This window comes from Cupressus sempervirens, chromosome 1 (assembly GCF_028749045.1).
Source record: "Cupressus sempervirens isolate cs-2001-9-10 chromosome 1, ASM2874904v1, whole genome shotgun sequence".
Classification (NCBI taxonomy): domain Eukaryota; kingdom Viridiplantae; phylum Streptophyta; class Pinopsida; order Cupressales; family Cupressaceae; genus Cupressus; species Cupressus sempervirens.
In genome coordinates, this window is record NC_143118.1 from 241609490 (window position 1) to 241624778 (window position 15289).

At 37.3% G+C, this 15289-nt stretch overlaps 1 protein-coding gene across 1 annotated transcript in view; it reads left to right on the forward strand.

Moving 5' to 3' along the window:
- Positions 1-693: 693 nt before the first annotated feature.
- The window catches only part of LOC149577064 (protein PHR1-LIKE 3-like), a 96742-nt gene continuing 82146 nt past the window's right edge, over positions 694-15289 (forward strand). Inside the window, exon 1 of the mRNA XM_089795718.1 lies at positions 694-1476. Within this exon, the coding sequence (XP_089651844.1) occupies positions 769-1476 (708 nt within the window). The 5' untranslated portion in view covers positions 694-768. The remainder of the gene's footprint in view (positions 1477-15289) is intronic.

The window sequence follows — 15289 nt, forward strand, 5'->3', positions numbered from 1 at the left end:
AAGCATAAAATACGAGGTTGGCTTTCAAGGGAATCAGATCAGAATTGTTCCATAAATAAATAATGCAAAAAATGGTGAAGCTTCGACCATCAACTAAAACTAGGCTGGGTAACATTGATGGTGTTAATCAGCACCTCTTAATGAGGCATGGAGATCACATTCTTTAATCAGTAAAACAGTTCTCAGAAAGATTAAAGCTTTATTTAGATGAGGAGCTTCCTTGCTATGTAGGATATATTAAGTTTCTGGAGTCATATTATCTCATTCTAGTGATGAAGCTTCGCTAGATAGGCTGTATCTGTGGACATGCCATTTATGGCATTGAAGAGTTTCAGCTAATAACTACACCCTACAGTTTAGTATAGACTGATTCGACACATTCTAAGAAAGAATTAAGAGATAAGAAGCTACTTTCTAGTGTTGATCTGACTAAGTATGAACAAATGAAACCCTCTTTAATTGAAGCTAACAAAAGCCCTTGAAGCGGAATCAAGGTTGCATGCAGCTGAAGCTTTGTAGGCTGAAGCAAGCCACAAGCATGCAGAGATAGAAATGAAACTATAGGAGATGGAATGTTCTGAAAATGCTTTTAGAAAAGAAAGTCAATCCTTCAAGTCTGAACGTGATGCCCATGAGGACCTTACACATAAATAATAACATATGTGATTGAAAAGGCTTGAATTTGCTATCAAGAATGGAAGAGTCTAATTCGGGATCCTACTATGGCTTGAAGGTCCTACATCTCAGCCCCCAAAGTTCTCTCTTGGCATGGGTCTTGCTATTTGTGCTGAGCCCAAGCCTAGACTCAGGTGGACTCCAGAGCTTCATGATAGATTTGTTTGTGTTGTGGCCCAGCTTGGTGGACCAGAAAAAGCCACTCCAAAACTAGTTATGAGAATGATGGGTGTTAAAGGACTTACACTATACCATCTCAAGAGTCATCTTCAAAAATTTAGGCTTGGAAAACAGCCACACAAAGAAGTGAACATTGAGACAGCCAAAAATGGAAGAAGCTTGGATGAGCATGATCAAGACATAGTGATGAAAGACAACAATATCACACCAAGCCATCAGGAGACAATGCATATTGCAGATGCCCTTAATGCTCAGATAGTGGTACAGAGAAGGTTACATGAACAACTAGAGGTTCAAAGACACTTGCAGTTGAGGATAGAATCACAAGGAAAGTACTTGCAAGCAATATTGGAGAAAGCACAAAGAGCACTTGCATCACAATCCTACCCTTCAGAAGGACTTGAAGTTGCAAGAACAAAGCTTTTAGATTTAGGAAAGAGGGTTATCACAGACTCTCATGTTTATAGACAAAAATCAGAGGATTGTAGTGGGCAGGAACAGTCTTGCATAACACATTATTCCTATCAAAACTACTTGGAAGAGTTTGTTGACAAGGATCATGTAGAACATACAAATCAGAGAGACGAGACTCTAAAACAGATAAAAAACAGGGCTACTCAGGTTTAACAATGAAGACGTTATATTTCACAGACAAGATAGAAAGTAAAGAACATTTGTAGATTTCACCCAGTTGGCAAGAGCGACTTGACACAAAACAGAAAGGAAACTTGGAGCCAAATTCTGATCCTAAATCTTCATTGACTAAAAATCTCAACAAAAAAAAAAATGATATTAGAGCCATAAGCATGTAGAGACAAAAATGGCTCTAAATGTTGTTATCGCTAAACAAGATGTACCCAGAACAATTTTAAACAATTGAAGAATACAACTCTTGTGAGTATCGACCATAGGTTTATCACAACATGAAGTAAAAATGTTTCAAGATACCTCTTATGGCTGTTCAAATATCAACAAACTCAACATTTTTTTGTGTGGTGGCATTCAATCAAACCCTGTGGTCAAATTCTTTAGATAGTAGCTCGAAATTATTCATGAAAAAGACAACAAAATTTCCAAAAAGCAAGGTTTTCACTTGGAAATTTTAACTCATGCTTTCAGCAAAGCAAATATCAGATACAGAAAATAATTCATGGTGACCAATAAGAACAAGTTCATGTGAAAAATTGGCAAAGGTTTCATACCTTCAAGTGATGCGAACAACTATTACAGAGTGAGCTCCAGCGAATACATATGGAGGAAGAAGGAAAAATCATCAGTCAAATTTGACTCTGCAAGTCTCCTCAAACCCTCATTCCTCTCCTTTCATATTCAAAAGCTTCATGATATCAAATGATGAGAGTTAGGGTAAAACTTAAGTTTCAACACCCTATATGTTTTTCTATATAATTTGGGATCCGTGGCTTTTGATAGGATTTTATCCCTTTTGGATTTTATTCATATTTGAGGGGAGTGAAATTGGTTTTATTGATAATGCCTTAGAAGCTTTTTAAGCTTATAATGTTACTTGTTTTTTTTTTTTTCTGCATAACTATAACATTGAAACAATATTAAAATGGTTAATTTTAATCATTTAATATTATTTTCTTAATGCAAAACAACAAGAACATTGTTTTATTTATTTGTTTTCCTTTTGCATGCATGTCAATGTAAAATATAAATATTTAAATGACATTATTATAAGTCATTGAATATTTTGTATTATTAATGCAAAAGGAAATCAAATGAGTCATCCTTTTCCCATTATGGCCTTTAAGTTTTTGCAGACATTATAAATCCTTCTAGGAGAGAATATAGGCTTTGGGGTCAAATTTGACTTTGCCTTGGTAGTTGGAGGAGATTTATTGGCTGTTAGAGTGTTTTTAGGGCAGTTATTAGTGAGTCATTGGGTTCTTTATGAGATAATGGAGTTTTCCCAGGGATAGGACTTCATTAAGTGAGTGATTAAGTCCTCTTTTTTGTGCTATCATTCTGCATACAACCCAAGGGGTTGGGTTTTGGTACTTAATGGGTTTTAGAACTCATTGGAAGGCAGTTCTGAGTTATGCAAAATAGTATTGAGTGATATTTTATCTCGAGTACTATTATGTGTTAATCTGTAACTATTTTGAAGAAAAGTTGAATATATGACAAGCATTTTACAGGTTCATTTTGGAAAGGATTTTCAAGCCTCAATCTTTTTCAGTGGTATTGTGTAGTTTTTCTAATTTGATAAGGTTAGTCTGTGAATCCAAGGGTTCCTTGTTAATCTGTCTCAGTTTATACCTTGTCACTAAAGTGTATTTTGTCTGCAGGTCACCTTTTGTGTTTGTTTAATTTTCATCTTATTAAGTTAAAAATTTCTATTTTTCCTAATGAGTGAGAATCAAAACCTTAATGTGAAACACTGTTGCAGGCCAATATGAAGTTTCAGTGCTTATTAGTGTTTTTCTTGCATTTTGATGGTGAAATGGTTGTTAGTAGTTGAAACCTTTCTTTAAACATATTTGGTGCATCACCTTTTAGGAAGTAGTCTATTTTTCTATTTTGTAATCTTCCTTAACCCTTTTCTTAGCAAGAAAGTAGTGGTAGAAGAATCAATCAGGTGATTTCCCATAAAGGAGCCAGCCTAGAATCTGGAGGTTCAACCATTGATAGGTTACCCATAGCCTTTGGTTGTTCCAATGTTGGCCTAAATTATCAAGTTTCTATTGTAATTTGAAAGGGTGCAAATTTAGGTGATAACAGCAATCAAGTATTACTATGTAAGAGAGTTGGTAGAAGACAAATAGGTGAAGATGGAATATGTCAGCTCAAAGGAATAGATTGTTGATATCTTCACAAAAGCACTACCTAAAGATGCTTTTGAGTATCTTAGAGGCAAGTTAGGGGTGACACCCCTAGCTAAGGCTACTTGAACCAAAAAGTAAGAATGCCCTGCATCGAATAAGTTGAATTTTGAAAATTTTACACATTGATGCAGAAGATGTTCACTTTGGGATCCATGCCTAAAGTAGTAGAAGTGTTGAAATTTTAAATCAGTCACAAGCAAGGTGACAGAGGGAGACATTAACTAAACCTGTAAGAGCTACATCTGCATATTAAGATGCTAATATGTCTTTGGCATTGTTGTCAAAGAGGGAGAAGTGAACAATTGATCAACAACTGTTGAAGATAAAGGATCAAAAAAGAAGAAGGAGATAGTAGACAACTAGAATAAAGATAAAGGGAGATTTCAAAGGTTGATCATAATAGAAGAAGGTGAATAATAAAGAGGGAGAAAGATAAAGATAAAGGATACAACAACAAAGAGGGAGAAGTGAAATGAAGCAATCGGAATAGTAGAAGGAGATGTGATGTTACAATATACTTTTTGGCATTTGACTTACTGTTCTAACCTAGTTAGTTTGCGGTTGAATAGTTTAGTTTGATGGTTGATCAATTTGGTTTTCCATCAATGCCAAAGAGGGAGATTGTTGGAAATCTGATTGAAAAGCTCATTGTTGTTGAAGATCAAAGAGGGAGATTATTGTAAAAGAATGTTTTCAATCATTGTTTTGCCATTGATGTCAAACTTGCCATTTGTAGGGATGATATTTACTTATAAGATTCAAGCACTATCACTTAGTTGATTGATGAAGAGGATTTGATCAACAAGATGTAACAAGAGCACCTAAAGGAAAGGTTGAGTTATGATGTTGTAATGAAGTGCAAGGATCATTTAAGACAATGGTTAAGTCATGTATTGATGACATACTCATAGACACAGAGGTTGGTCACACTTAGAAACATTGGAGGAAGAAAGCTGTAATAAGGTTGACTGCAAAGCTTAGACTAAAATCTTTAGTGGGTGTCGAGCAAGTTAGTTGCAACTGAGCAAATTCTCAGTAGGAGCTGAGTAACAAATATTTCTAGTACGTGATGAGTGATCTTCAAGCGCAGAGTGAAGATCAGGTGCTGAGCATCAAAAAAAATTTAGTAGGTGCTGAGTGATCTTTAGGTGCTAAGCATTAGGAAAAACATAGCTGATGTCGAGTAATATAGTGTGTCGAGCACTAGTATTTCAATAGTGTCGAGCTGCTACATTATTTCAAATGATGAAGATTTTCCAAATCTAAGCCAACATAGTGGTTGCATTGAATTTTGTGAATGAGTTGGAAGATAAGGATGATGAGTTGTTGGCACAAAATCTTATGTAAACTATTTTTGGGCAAATTCTAAAGGATTATTCAAGAAATTTCTAGAGAAAATAGAATATGGGTTAGATACAATGAATCCTACCTAATCCATGTGAATTGAAATTGAAAAATGGAAGAATCAAGCAGGAAAAGGAATTCTAAGACTTTTATTTAAGGAGTCATAGACTAAGAAGTAGAGAGTTGCTGATACTGTTGCTACAGAAGTGCCAAATCTGCGAAGTAGTTGAAAGGGTGTCAAGGAGGTGACATCTAGGAGAAGGAAGAGCATAGAGGCTCTGCTTCTACAAGTGGTCATGAAGAGATGATTGCATTGGTACATTGAGTATGAAGACTCAAGGAGACAAAGCTTGAAAGAAAAGGCAAGCTGTTAAGAGTTGCAGAGATTGAAGGCCAGGCAAGGATATGAGCTGAGAAGTGATCTAAGATCTGCAAGATAAGTTGTATGTTGTAGTCAGGTTAAGATTTTCTAATAATCTCTAGTAGTTGTATTATATTTGAAAATCCTATGGACTTAGGTTGGCCTAACAACCATTTCTAAATCCTTTAACAGGGTGGCATTCCAAGTGAATGTTCTAAAGTCCTCTAACCAGGCCCACTTCTAAAAAGGTGGTTAAATCTTCTAACAAGGTCACATTTAATAGTGTGTTGTAAGCCTTTAATAGGGTAGGCCTTTCACAGGGCATCACCTCAGAAGGGTGAAAATTGAGTAGCATGTTACTCGTGGTTTTTTCCAAATTGGGTTTCCGCGTAAATCACTATGTCATGTGTTGATTTCTTGTGTGTTTTACTTGCATGTTGATTTACAGTAACTTACTGATTAGATAAGCTAAAGCGTGGATGAATGAATGGTTGAATAATTTCACTATACTTAGTGAAAAGTTTGAATAGGACATTTGGACCTTGAATAATTGATTCAGCCCCCCCTCTCAATTATTCTAAAGCAATTCTAACAAACTAAACATTATTTAAATGTTCTTAAATGAGACATTGGTAAGGTTATTTATATAGGGTTATAAAGAGGTGAATCCTACATAAGGATATCCATGATTTACCTAATCTTGTATAATCTGTTGTTCAGATCAATATGTTATCGTAGTTACATAGAATTAACACTCCCTATTAACTTGATAATCATACTGAGAGATAACATATCTAGTAACATCAATCAAGATGAATAATCATAGATTGATACTCTATATCTATTTGAATTTTCTAAGCATGTGATATCATAGAACACATGATACTATGTTATATTACTATCTTGTAATATGACTTATCACTCATACTAGTGATAACAATATTGTATGGAATGCAACATACAAGATAAAATCTGAAGAATAATTAAATTCTTCATTTACCCAAGTTGCAACTCATAAGTACTAATAGCCCAATATTGATCACAACATGATCCTAAGTTAAGATATACCAAAACACAAGATAAAATTTGAAGAATGATTAAATTCTTCCTTTATCTAAGTTGTGACTCATAGGCATAGAAATGTCTACATCACAATATGATTTTGAACTCATCTAGGTCTGACAGTAGTTCTCTACTATTCAACACGTTATCTAAGAGATCATCACCTCTTAAATACAAATGGTGAAACCCATAACAGTCAATAGTCTGACAATAATAATTTTAATTTAAAACTATTAATAATTAAAGAATACAAATGTATAACCATACAAAGTCTTTTCTTGAAGTGATCTATCACTCAAGAGAGAGGTTTGGTAAAAATGTTTGTCGTTTGATCTATAGTGCAAATGTATTCTAATTTTACAATGTTTCCATCTACCATATCTCTTAGATAATGGTAAGGAATTTCAATATGCTTGGACCTATCATGAAAAACTGGATTCATAGAAAGCTTGATGGAACTCTGATTATCAAAATGAATAATAGTAGGATTAATGGGTTGACCAAATAATCCCACAAGTAACTTTTTGACCCAAACTGCTTCCTGAGAGGCCATTGCTGTGACAATGTATTCAACTTCTGTGGAACTCTGTGCTACTAATGCCTACTTTCCACATATCCAATATATCATTGCTAAGCCTAACCTAAAAAAACATTTTGAAGTGATTTTCGTATTAGTGACACATCCATCCCAATTTGAGTTTGCATACCCATGTAAGTCCACATCAAATTTCTCATACTTGAGCCCAAGATTAAGAGTTCCTTGTAAGTATCTCATGATGTGTTTGACTGTAACTAGGAGAGTCTCCTTTGGCTCACACATAAAATGACTTAAAGCATTAACAACATATCAAATATTAGGTCTTGTATTTACCAAGTACATAAGAGACCCAATAATTTGTCTGTAAATAGTAGAATCTATGGAAGGTGATTTTGCTACTACTTCCTTAAGTTTGTGTAGATTAGTCTCCATTGGAGAAGACATAGGTCTATAGTTCCACATTCCAAACCTCTTCAAGATGTCTAATGTATACTTTCCTTGATTAAGTATGATGTTGTCAAAATTCTTCCATACTTCTAGTCCTAGGAAGTAATGAAGGAGTCCTAAATCTTTCATTTCAAATTCTTTGATTAGATATTTCTTGCAGCGATCTATAAGATGACCATCAGTTGTTATTAGTAAATCATCAACATATAGTATCAAAATTATCATATCATCTTTATCCTTTTTGTAATAGAGATTTGGATCAGTTTCATTCTTGGAGAATCCTAAACTGGAAAGATACTTATCAATTCTTTCATACCATGCCCTTGGAGCTTGTTTAAGCCCATAGAGAGCATTCTTGAGCCTGAAAAATAAAGATTTTAGGGTTATGAGTTTTAAATCCTCCAGGTTGTTCCAAATATACCTCTTTTTTATCTTTCCATTCAGAAATGTTGTTTTCACATCCATTTGATGTACCTTCCATCCTTTCAATGTTGCAATAGCTAGGACCACCCTTAGAGAGGTGTATCTAGCAATTGGAGCAAATGTTTCTTCATAATCAATTCCCTCCTTTTGAGAGAATCCCCTAGCTACAAATCTGGCTTTATATATTTTAATGCTACTATTAGCAACATGCTTAATTCTAAATATCCACTTATAAGAAACAACATATTATCCTTCAGGCCTTGGAACAATTTCCCAAACATCACCCTTAATAATTGATTGATATTCTTTCATCATAGCATCCTTCCAAGCTATAAGTTTAATAACATCTAAAACATTGGTAGGTTCTGATTTAGATAAATCACTCATGTTTGATGGATAACTAGAAAATATTTTGAGTCTTTTGCTTTCTCTGAAGGTTCCAAATGGTGTAGCAAAGTCTTGTGCTTCCTCTATAGTCTTAATGGCCCAAAGTGGTCTTTTCCTAGAATTTTGAGTTTCCTCAAGATTAAGATTTTGAATTTCATCTTCAATTTCTTCAATGTTCTCCCTTTCAAACTTAGATTCATGATTTTCTTTAGAACTAGGTAAATGTGTGGGATCTTCAGAACTTAGGGCTCTTTTGAATGCTAAATCTTCTTCAAATATTACATCTCTACTAAGTTCAATGTTTTTCTAACTAGGTATGAAAATTCAATATGCTTTAGATGTTTCACTATACCCAACAAAAATGCATTTCCTCCCAAAGGGTTCTAAGTTAGTTCTCTTTTCTTTTGGGACATGTATATATGTTGGGCACCCAAATATCCTAAGATGGCTTATATTAGGTTTAACCTTAGTGAAGACTTCTTCAGGAGTTTTATCTCTAAGGTGAGAGTGAGAGCTTTTGTTTTGAATATAAAAAATAGTAGAAGAGGCTTCTTCCCAAAGATAATATTTTAAATTTTGATCAAATATCACAACTCTTGTTGCTTCTATAATTGTTGCGTTCTTCCTTTCCACTACCTGGTTTTGTTGTGGGTGATGTATATTGCCTCTTAATTCCTGCTTCATTACAAAAATCTTTAAACAAGTCTAAAGTATATTCTCCTCCATTGTTAGTCCTTAGATTTTTAATTTTATGTCCTGATAAGTTCTTAGTTAAGGTTTTGAATTCTTTAAATCTCTTAAAGATTTCTTCTGATTCTTTACATTTGAAGAAGTAAATCCATGTTTTCCTAAAGAAATCATCTATGAAAAGTATATAGTACCAGAATCCTCCAAGAGAAGGAATAGACATAGGTCCACATAAATCTAATTGAACTAATTCTAAAACATTGTTAGTTTTTCTAGTGCTATCATGAAATGGACTTTTGGTGTTTTTACCCAGATCGTATCCTTTGCATATGCTTGAATGATTTTTATTCAACTTAGGTAAACTAGTAACCATCTTCTCCATAGTTGATAAGGCTTTGAAATTTAGATGTCCTAACCTTTTGTGCCATATTTTGTTTATATTAGCAACTTCATGAATTAATGCTTGAATGAGTTGACTAGGTTATGCATTTAATTCATACAAGAATCCCTTTCTATGACCAATCAACTTTGATTTCTTAAATGAGAGTTCTTAGACAAGGTCATTACTTTTCCATCCATGAATGCAACATTATTTCCATCATCTTCAAGTGTTGTAAGAAAGATTATATTCCTCTTTATTCTTTGTGCATAGAGTATTCTTCTGAGATGTAGAGAAATACTTGACTTCAGTTTCAAGGTGCAATTCTCAATTTCTTTGACTGAATGAGAGGAATTATCACTAATGGTAACTTTTCCATCAACTTCTTCAAATATAGAATCTAGTACTTCTTTGTATTGTGATGAACCTCCTTATAGCAATATCGTGAGAATGCTCGAAACAACAGAATACAAAGTGATAGCAGAACTCAGAATGAATCTACTGATCGCAAGCCACTTCGAGGGGGTAACCTCCTTTGAGCAAGCTCAATACAATAAATTCATTCGTGCCCATCAAGGGCCTCAACCTATTCTTATATACTGGGTACGATCTAGAAAAGTAATACTACCTATGCATGTGGGATAATAAAATATACTCGCGGGACGACTTACAAAGCATATGCGTCCAACAACACTACTCTAACAAAATAAACAGAAGGAACACACAGGTTCCTAACATCCCCTCTCCCTTAGAAAAAAGCTTTGTCCTCAAAGCTTAAGGTGTGGAAATTGTTATTGAATCTGAAGAAGGGGTTCCCAGGTAGCATCCTCTGGTTGCATGCCATGCCACTGAATCAAGACCTCAGAGATGGAGCGAGAGCGAAGCTGGCGAGTGCGCTGGTCAATGATTGCCACCGGCTCCAGGATAATGGATCCTTCCGTATCCATTTCAGGGAGAGTAGTTTGTGCTCTGACAGTGGTACCCAGAACTTTCTTTAGACAAGAAACATGAAAGACTGGATGAATGCGGGAAGAAGGAGGAAGTTCCAGTTTATAAGCAACTAAACCAATCTTCTACAGAACCTTATAAGGCCCATAAAATTTTGGGGCCAGCTTATGACGCCCTTTCAGCTTTAGGGAGGATTGTTTGTATGGCTGTAGACGAAGAAAAACCATATCCCCAACTTGAAATGAGAGCTCAGAACGGTGTTGATCTGCTTGCTGTTTCATCCGATTACGGGCCATGTGAAGATTATCCTGTAAGGTACGAAGAATCTGATCCCTGCTGCGGAGAACTATGTCAACTGCCTGGACTGGTGAGCTGTTGGGAGTGTAGGGAAGGAGCACTGGAGGTGCCTGACCATAGACTACTTCATATGGAGTCATTTTAGAGGCAGTGTGGTAAGAGGTATTGTACCACCATTCAGCTAAAGGGAGCCACTTGGCCCACTGATGTTGCTGTTCGGAAGTGAAGCAACGAAGATAAGTTTCCAAGCATTTATTGACAATTTCAGTTTGACCATCAGTTTGTGGGTGATAGCCCGAACTCATCTTCAGTTTGGTGCCAGTTTTTTGAAACAGTTCAGTCCAAAAATGACTGGTAAAAGTTGCATCATGATCAGAGACAATGGAAGAAGGGAGTCCATGAAGACGAAATATCTGGTCCATGAAGATTTGTGCAACAGAGGAGGCAGTATAGGGGTGGCTGAGGGCACAAAAATGACTATATTTCGAGAGACGATCAACCACAACCAAGATCACTGTCTTGCCACCGGATTTAGGAAGCCCTTCAATGAAATCCATAGAAATATCAGTCCAAATCCGTGTAGGGATGGGCAATGGTTCGAGCAAGCCAGGAAGGAGGGTTGTTTCACCCTTGTGGCGTTGGCAAGTATCACATTCAGCCACCATCTGTTGAATCGTCTGTTTCATCCCTTTCCAAAAGAAGTTTCTCCTTGCTCGCTCATAAGTTTTGAGGAAGCCTGAGTGCCCTGCTGAAGGAGAAGCATGGAGTTCATAAAAAATAGTCTGATGTAGAGCTGGGTTCTGAGGAAGCACTAGCCGACCCTTGTATCGAAGAGAAGCACCATCCCAAGAGTAATGTGGTATAGCAGAAGGATTATTGGCTAGCTGGTGAATGATTTGAGATAAAGAAGAGTCACTGTCATAGCCCTGCTGAACAGACGCTAACCAATTGGGAATGGGCATAGAAATAGCGAAAAGGGAAGCTTGATTATCAAATGTGCGAGAAAGAGCATCTGCCACAATATTCTCCTTACCCTTCTTGTAGGTGATCTCATAATCATACCCCATGAGTTTGCTGACCCATTTCTGTTGTGTAGGAGAGGATACCCGTTGTTCCAGGAAGTATTTCAGACTTTGGTGATCGGTTCTGATGCAAAAATGACTCCCTAAGAGGTATGGCCGCCACTTCTGTACAGCATGCAAAATAGCCATCATTTCTTTTTCATAAGTAGAGAGGGCTAGATTCTTACCAGAGAGGGCTTTGCTAGTGAACACAATAGGATGGTCATCTTGCAGGAGAACAACACCCAATCCATTGCCGCAAGCATCACTCTCAATAGTGAAGGGTTTGGAAAAATCTGGCATCGCGAGAACAGGTGTACTGCACATAGCCTGTTTCAGTTGTTCAAATGCAGTCTCAGCAACAGGGGTCCAGGAGAAGGCATCCTTTTTTAACAGAGCTGTCAATGGTGCTGCAATTTTCTCGTAATCTTTGACAAACTTGCGGTAGTAGCCAGTCAACCCCAAAAAACCTCGAAGGCTCTTGAGAGTTTTAGGATGCGGCCAAGTTTTCATGGCATCTATTTTTGTAGGATCCACCCGCACTCCATGGTGTGCAACAATATGCCCGAGATACTCCACTTCCTCCTGGCCAAACACACATTTAGATAGTTTTGCACAGAGTTGATGATCAGAGAGAAGTTGCAAGACAAGCTCCAGATGATGGAGATGCTCAGCCCAAGTTTTGCTATATATGAGGATATCATCAAAGAAGACCAGAATGAATTTCCGGAGGTATGGTCGAAATATGTTATTCATCACTGCCTGAAATGTTGAAGGAGCATTCGTGAGGCCAAAGGGCATGACTAAAAATTCATAGTGACCATCATGTGTGCGGAAGGTAGTTTTAGGTATATCCTCCTCATTAACCCGAATTTGATGATACCCAGAACGAAGATCTAACTTGGAGAAAAAATGAGCCCCATGAAGTTCATCAAGAAGTTCATCAACAACTGGAATGGGAAACTTGTCCTTTATAGTGAGATGATTAAGTGCTCGAAAATCAATGCAGAGTCGCCATGACCCATCTTTTTTGTGAACAAGCAGAACTGGAGAAGAAAAGGAACTAGTACTAGGGTGAATAATACCTTGCTTCAGTAAGTCACGGACAAGTATCTCAATTTCGGTCTTCTGATGAAATGGGTAGCGGTAGGGCCTGATGTTGGGCGAAACACTGCCAGGAAGGAGCTGAATACGGTGGTCCTCTGGACGAGAAGGAGGTAATCCCACAGGTTCAGCAAATATACCAGAATACTTGTCCAAAATGTGTTGGAGATAGGCAGGAGTGCTAGAGACTGCTGATGGCTGCATCTGAATGGAATGGAGCTGAGCGATGACACCATGTGAATTCTTCTTAAGAAGTTTTTCCATACGGTGTGAACTGATGATGCTGAGAGACCCTGGTTGTAAGCCTTTCAAAGTGTGTTGGTGCCCCTCGGCTGAAAACTGCATCCAAAGTTCAGCAAAATCCCAGAGAATGGGGCCAAGAGTGCGTAACCATTGGGCACCCAAAACCACATCACAGCCACCTAAGGGTAAGGCAAACATGTCAGAGCGCATGTTATAATCTCCAATAGAGAGACGCACATTGCGACATTTCCCTTTACAAGGTAAAGTGCCCCCATTGGCAATCATGACTTCAAAGCTAGAGCAGGGATGGATAAAGCAATCAGCCTGTTTGGCTATTCATGGATCAATGAAGTTATGAGTGCTACCAGAATCAATGAGTATAGTAAGAGGGATCTTCTTGAAGAAACCCTGGACCCGCATAGTTTGTGGAGTAGTGACTCCTGCCAAAGCATGGACAGATATCTCTGGTGGAGCTTCTGGTGAAGGAGGTTCAGGCTGGTGAGGCTCAACCTCATCATCCACTGTTTCCTGAGCATCTACATATTCTTCCAGTTCCGGTGGAGAATCCACATCCAAGAGATAGAGCTTTTGCTGAACACATCTATGGCCCCGAGACCATTTCTCATCACAATTATAACAAAGCCCTTTGTTTCGCCTGACTCGCATCTCTGTTTCAGACAAGTGCTTGATCGGAGTAGTTCTGGGAGCTGGTATGACTGGAGGGTTGTGAGAACCTGTATTTCTGAATGGAACAAAATTAGATCTGGAGCGTTGTAGAGCACTAATCTTGTCTTCCGCTAACTTAGCCAACCCAAGGGCTTCCATCATTGTAGTAGGTCGAAACATTTTGACTTCTGAGCGAAGTGCATCCTTCAGACCACTGACAAAACAACTACGGAAGAATTCATCAGACAAGCCCTCTGTGTAATTAGCTAATTTTTCAAACTCTGTCTGGTATTCTCTTATAGTGCCTGTTTGACGCAGTTTAGTGAGTGCTCCTGTGAAATCATCAAAGGAACTAGGGCCAAAGCGCTCCAAAATGAGGGTGCACAATTCTCTCCACGTTGGGCCTACATTAGCCTTGATGTACCAACGGAACCATTGAAGAGCTTCATGTTCCAAATGAAAAGATGCAAGGGGGACTTTGTGGTTATCCAAAGTATTATGCAAGCTGAAATACTGCTCTGCCCTATAGATCCATCCAGTCGGATCAGAACCATCGAAGCGCAGAAAATCAAGCTTTGGTCCACGGAAATTGCCAGAAGAGGACCCAGTATCTCCTGAATGGTTTCGGCTCATGGCTGACTACTGAAAGTTAAGACCCAGAATTTTGTCATCCAGATCTTGAAGTTTGGTTTTGAGGGATGCAATTTCCTCTTCCATGATTTTTGCTCCTGTACGCGTAACAACCATAAAACAAGGTTTTTTTTTTTTTTTTTTGAACAGTCGACTTAGAAAAATTCACTCACAGACAGAACAACTAAAAAGAGTTATTGCAATAACAAGAGATATTAGAAGTGAGAGGAACCTGAAGGCCACGACAGAAAAAAAATTTGATGTAATTTCCACCCAGCGAGCCCAAGAGAGTGCTCTGATACCAGATGTGATGAACCTCCTTATAGCAATATCGTGAGAATGCTCGAAATAACAGAATACAAAGTGATAGCAGAACTCAGAATGAATCTACTGATCGCAGGCCACTTCGAGGGGGTAACCTCCTTTGAGCAAGCTCAATACAATAAATTCGTCCGTGCCCATCAAGGGCCTCAACCTGTTCTTATATACTGGGTACGATCTAGAAAAGTAATACTACCTATGCATGTGGGATAATAAAATATACTCGCGGGACGACTTACAAAGCATATGCGTCCAACAACACTACTCTAACAAAATAAACAGAAGGAACACACAGGTTCCTAACATGTATCCTGTAATGTGTCGAGATGATCCCTATCAATTACCCATGCTTTGCTTGATACTTCATTTGATAGTGTAGAATACAATACATGATTCTCAAGATCATAGATTGTTGGAAATATAAGAGGAGTAACTAAGTGGGGAGGGGTAAATTAGTTACTACAAAAATAAATCCCATATCCCTTAGATGTTAGTACAAAATAAACTCTAAAAATTGAACTTTGTTGATGCTTGGTAAACACACTAAAAATGTTGTAACTCGATAAATACAAAGAATGCTCGACAAATACTTAACATGAAAATCTTAAGATGTTATCTATGATTACTTATTACTTTAGCTTAGTTGCAAACACATAAAAGAAATAACATGAACACATTTGACACTAG